The sequence below is a fragment of the Borostomias antarcticus genome, assembly GCF_949987555.1.
Source record: "Borostomias antarcticus genome assembly, contig: scaffold_116, whole genome shotgun sequence".
Taxonomy (NCBI): domain Eukaryota; kingdom Metazoa; phylum Chordata; class Actinopteri; order Stomiiformes; family Stomiidae; genus Borostomias; species Borostomias antarcticus.
The window spans coordinates 170207-175206 of NW_028175885.1; the positions used below are offsets into that span (position 1 = coordinate 170207).

The 5000-nt window shown below is 53.8% G+C and overlaps 1 protein-coding gene across 1 annotated transcript in view; it reads left to right on the forward strand.

The window, feature by feature from the left end:
• Nucleotides 1-2: 2 nt before the first annotated feature.
• The window catches only part of LOC311329083 (phosphatidylinositol 4,5-bisphosphate 3-kinase catalytic subunit alpha isoform-like), a gene marked incomplete at both ends in the record, with an annotated part of 10948 nt that continues 5950 nt past the window's right edge, over nucleotides 3-5000 (forward strand). The window contains 9 exons of the mRNA XM_084462971.1: nucleotides 3-43; nucleotides 125-230; nucleotides 323-475; nucleotides 1173-1304; nucleotides 1537-1661; nucleotides 2394-2475; nucleotides 3318-3482; nucleotides 3616-3719; nucleotides 3994-4165. Coding sequence (XP_084319097.1) covers nucleotides 3-43; nucleotides 125-230; nucleotides 323-475; nucleotides 1173-1304; nucleotides 1537-1661; nucleotides 2394-2475; nucleotides 3318-3482; nucleotides 3616-3719; nucleotides 3994-4165 — 1080 coding nt within the window. The remainder of the gene's footprint in view (nucleotides 44-124; nucleotides 231-322; nucleotides 476-1172; nucleotides 1305-1536; nucleotides 1662-2393; nucleotides 2476-3317; nucleotides 3483-3615; nucleotides 3720-3993; nucleotides 4166-5000) is intronic.

Genomic DNA, 5000 nt, shown 5'->3' on the forward strand with positions numbered 1-5000 from the left:
GTGACAACGTCAACACCCAGAGAGTCCCCTGCTCAAATCCCAGGTACGGTAACCACGACAACCACACTCACTAGGACAACAGCCTCAGGTAGCCGTGACAACCTGTCTGCCCCCCCCCCCCCAGGTGGAATGAGTGGCTGTCCTACGACATCTACATGGCTGACCTGCCGCGCTCCGCACGCCTCTGCCTGGCCATCTGCTCCGTCAAGGGACGCAAGGGCGCCAAGGAGGTGTGTGTGTCTGTGTGTGTGTGTGTGTGTGTCTGACAACACATCAAACCTAATACGTAATTTTGTGAATATATGTGTGTGTGTGTGTGTAGGAGCACTGTCCTCTGGCGTGGGGGAATGTGAACCTGTTTGACTACCAGGACCTGCTGGTGGGGGGGAAGGTGTCTCTGAGTCTGTGGCCCGTCCCCCACGGCCTGGAGGACCTGCTCAACCCCATCGGAGTGGCTGGATCCAACCCCAACAAGGTAGGACCTGACCCTAATCTGACTCTAACCTGACCCTGACCCTGACCCTGACCCTGACCCTGACCTGACCTGACCCTGACCCTGACCCTGACCCTGACCCTGACCCTGACCTGACCCTGACCTGACCTGACCCTGACCCTGACCCTGACCTGACCCTGACCTGACCCTGACCCTGACCCTGACCCTGACCCTGACCCTGTCCCTGACCCTGACCTTGACCTTGACCTTGACCCTGACCCTGACCCTGACCCTGACCCTGACCCTGACCTGACCTGACCCTGACCCTGACCCTGACCCTGACCCTGACCTGACCCTGACCCTGACCCTGACCCTGACCCTGACCCTAATCCTGACCCTGACCATGACCCTGACCCTGACCCTGACCCTGACCCTGACCCTGACCCTGACCCTGACCCTGACCCTGACCCCAATAAGGCAGGAGGGGTGGGGCTATGCCCTAATAAGGTAGTAGCGGTGGGGCTATGCCCTAATAAGGTAAGGGGCGGTGTCTCTCTGTAGTCACACATGAGGTCACATGTACGCGTCCTCCCCCCTGACCCCCCCCTGACCCCGCCCCTGCAGGAGACCCCGTGTGTGGAGCTGGAGTTCTCCTGGTTCTCCCAGAGCGTGACCTGACCCTGACCCGACCCTGACCCTGACCCTGACCCTGACCCTAACCCTGACCCCGCCCCTGCAGGAGACCCCGTGTGTGGAGCTGGAGTTCTCCTGGTTCTCCCAGAGTGTGGTGTTTCCTGATGACCAGCAGATAGAGGAGCACGCCAACTGGACCATCAGCAGAGAGCTGGGATACAACTACTGTCTGGGGCTGGTTAGCACACACACACACACACACACACACACACACACACACACACACACACACACACACACACACACACACACACGCCTCACTACTACTGTCTCGGGTATGGGGTGTGAAAAGTGCCACATAGGTTGCTTGTTCAAGCTTACTTACAATGTGTGTGTGTGTGTGTGTGTGTGTGTGTGTGTGTGTGTGTGTGTGTGTGTGCGTGCGTGCGTGTGTGTGTGTGTGTGAGCAGAGCAGCCGCCTGGCGTGTGACAGCAGTGTGTCGGCGCTGGACGCGGAGCAGCTGAGGGTTCTGTGCAGCAGAGATCCTCTCTACGAGATGTCCGAGCAGGAGAAGGACTTCCTCTGGAGACACAGGTACCCGTGTCCCCCTAACCCTCACATGTTGTCCCCCTAACCCTCACATGTTGTCCCCCTAACCCTCACATGTTGTCCCCCTAACCCTAACATGTTGTCCCCCTAACCCTAACATGTTGTCCCCCTAACCCTCACATGTTGTCCCCCTAACCCTAACATGTTGTCCCCCTAACCCTAACATGTTGTCCCCCTAACCCTAACATGTTGTCCCCCTAACCCTAACATGTTGTCCCCCTAACCCTAACATGTTGTCCCCCTAACCCTCACATGTTGTCCCCCTAACCCTAACATGTTGTCCCCCTAACCCTAACATGTTGTCCCCCTAACCCTAACATGTTGTCCCCCTAACCCTCAGTAGCACGGGAGAGCGGTTCATTGAGCATGAGAGGACGCAGTATAAATCAGAGCCTAGAGTTTAAATCATGTTGACCCTAACCCTGACCTCTCTGTCTCCAGACACTACTGTGTGACCCCTGACCCTAACCCTGACCTCTCTGTCTCCAGACACTACTGTGTGACCCCTGACCCTAACCCTGACCTCTCTGTCTCCAGACACTACTGTGTGACCCCTGACCCTAACCCTGACCTCTCTGTCTCCAGACACTACTGTGTGACCCCTGACCTCTCTGTCTCCAGACACTACTGTGTGACCCCTGACCCTAACCCTGACCTCTCTGTCTCCAGGCACTACTGTGTGACCCCTGACCCTAACCCTGACCTCTCTGTCCCCAGACACTACTGTGTGAACATCCCAGAGTCTCTCCCTAAACTGCTGCTGTCAGTCAAATGGAACTCCAGGGATGAGGTCTCCCAGGTAACACACGCCGTATGTGTTGAGGTTCTGTGTTAGGGCTGGGAGGGTTCTAGTCAGTGTTGAGGTTCTGTGTTAGGGCTGGGAGGGTTCTAGTGAGTGTTGAGGTTCTGTGTTAGGGCTGGGAGGGTTCTAGTGAGTGTTGAGGTTCTGTGTTAGGGCTGGGAGGGTTCTAGTCAGTGTTGAGGTTCTGTGTTAGGGCTGGGAGGGTTCTAGTCAGTGTTGAGGTGCTGTGTTAGGGCTGGGAGGGTTCTAGTGAGTGTTGAGGTTCTGTGTTAGGGCTGGGAGGGTTCTAGTGAGTGTTGAGGTTCTGTGTTAGGGCTGGGAGGGTTCTAGTCAGTGTTGAGGTTCTGTGTTAGGGCTGGGAGGGTTCTAGTCAGTGTTGAGGTGCTGTGTTAGGGCTGGGAGGGTTCTAGTCAGTGTTGAGGTGCTGTGTTAGGGCTGGGAGGGTTCTAGTCAGTGTTGAGGTTCTGTGTTAGGGCTGGGAGGGTTCTAGTCCGTGTTGAGGTTCTGTGTTAGGGCTGGGAGGGTTCTAGTGAGTGTTGAGGTTCTGTGTTAGGGCTGGGAGGGTTCTAGTGAGTGTTGAGGTTCTGTGTTAGGGCTGGGAGGGTTCTAGTCAGTGTTGAGGTTCTGTGTTAGGGCTGGGAGGGTTCTAGTCAGTGTTAAGGTTCTGTGTTAGGGCTGGGAGGGTTCTAGTGAGTGTTGAGGTTCTGTGTTAGGGCTGGGAGGGTTCTAGTGAGTGTTAAGGTTCTGTGTTAGGGCTGGGAGGGTTCTAGTCAGTGTTGAGGTGCTGTGTTGAGAGAAGACCTGCTGTTGACCTGTCATGTGGTCTGTCCCGCCCCCAGATGTACTGTCTGCTGCGTGATTGGCCGCTCATGCAGCCAGAGGGCGCTCTGGAGCTGCTGGACTGTAACTTCCCCGACCCCGTGGTCAGAGAGTTCGCGCTGCGCTGCCTCGTCCAGGGCCTCAGCGACGACAAGCTCAGCCAGTACCTGCTGCAGCTCGTCCAGGTGGGCCTGACCTCTGACCTCTGACCTCCCTGAACACTCAGCAGCTGGACAGTCACGCCCCTTACTATAATGTGCACTATGTGTTATTGAATGAACTAACCTGGAGAGTGTGTGTGTGTGTGTGTGTGTCCAGGTATTGAAGTATGAGATGTACCTGGACAACCCTCTGGCTCGCTTCCTGATCAAGAAAGCTTTGACCAATCAGAGGATAGGTCACTTCTTCTTCTGGCACCTCAAGTACGTAACCATGATGATGACGATGATGATGGTGGTTATCAGTTATTATTGGTTACACTCCCATATCTCCCTGTGTGTGTGTCTGTGTGTGTACACGTGTGTGTGTGCGCGTGTGTGCCTGTGTGTGTATGTGTGTCTATGTGTGTGTGTGTGAATGTGTGTGTGTGTATGTGTGTGTGTGTGTGTGTGTGTGTGTGTATGTGTGTGTGTGTGTGTGTGTGTGTGTGTGTGTGTGTGTGTGTGGTGTGTGTGTGTGTGTGTGTGTGTGTGTCAGGTCGGAGATGCATAATAAGACGGTGTCTCGGAGGTTCGGGCTGCTGCTGGAGGCGTTCTGCAGGGCGTGTGGGATGTACCTCAAACACCTCAACAGGCAGGTGGAGGCCATGGACAAGCTGGTCAACCTCACCGACACACTCAAACAGGAGAAGAAGGACGAGACCCAGAAGGTACACACACACACACACACACACACACACACTCACACACACACACACACACTCGCACGCACACACACACACACGCACACACGCACACATGCACACACTCTCACACACACACACACACACACACACACACACACACACACACACACACACACACACACACACACACACAGACACACACTCGCACACACACACACACACACACACTCGGACACACACACACACACACACACACACACACACACACTCGCACACACACACACACACAACATACACACACACACACCAGTGTTTCCTGTGATCATATCGGTGGTGATATTATATATAATATATATATATAAGACGTGGAGGCTAATTACCCCACGAGACGAAGCCGAATAAACCTCGAAGTGTATTATCCCGCTTATACCATGGCCACTTGCCAAAGACAAAAATGTTGTGCCATTTACTCACATTTTCTACATTAAAATATAAAGAGATATATTACTTATACTCTGCTTACTGCTTTGATTCTAGTCCCTCAGTGCTAAATCACGTTGCTATAGAATTACAAGTTGTATCTCATATTCCCTGGAGGAACAGCGATGACATCCAATAGTTAACATGGGTTTGGAACCGTTAGTGAAATGGAAAGTGTCCGTTAACTTTTCTTTCAGCAATGTCTCCCACCCCTGGATACGACCTAGCAACCAAACAATGAGCCTAGCAACCAAACAATGAGCCTAGCACCACTTGTTCAGGGTAGAGCAGCAGTGCTAGTGTTCAGGGTAGAGCAGCAGTGCTAGTGTTCAGGGTAGAGCAGCAGTGCTAGTGTTCAGGGTAGAGCAGCAGTGCTAGT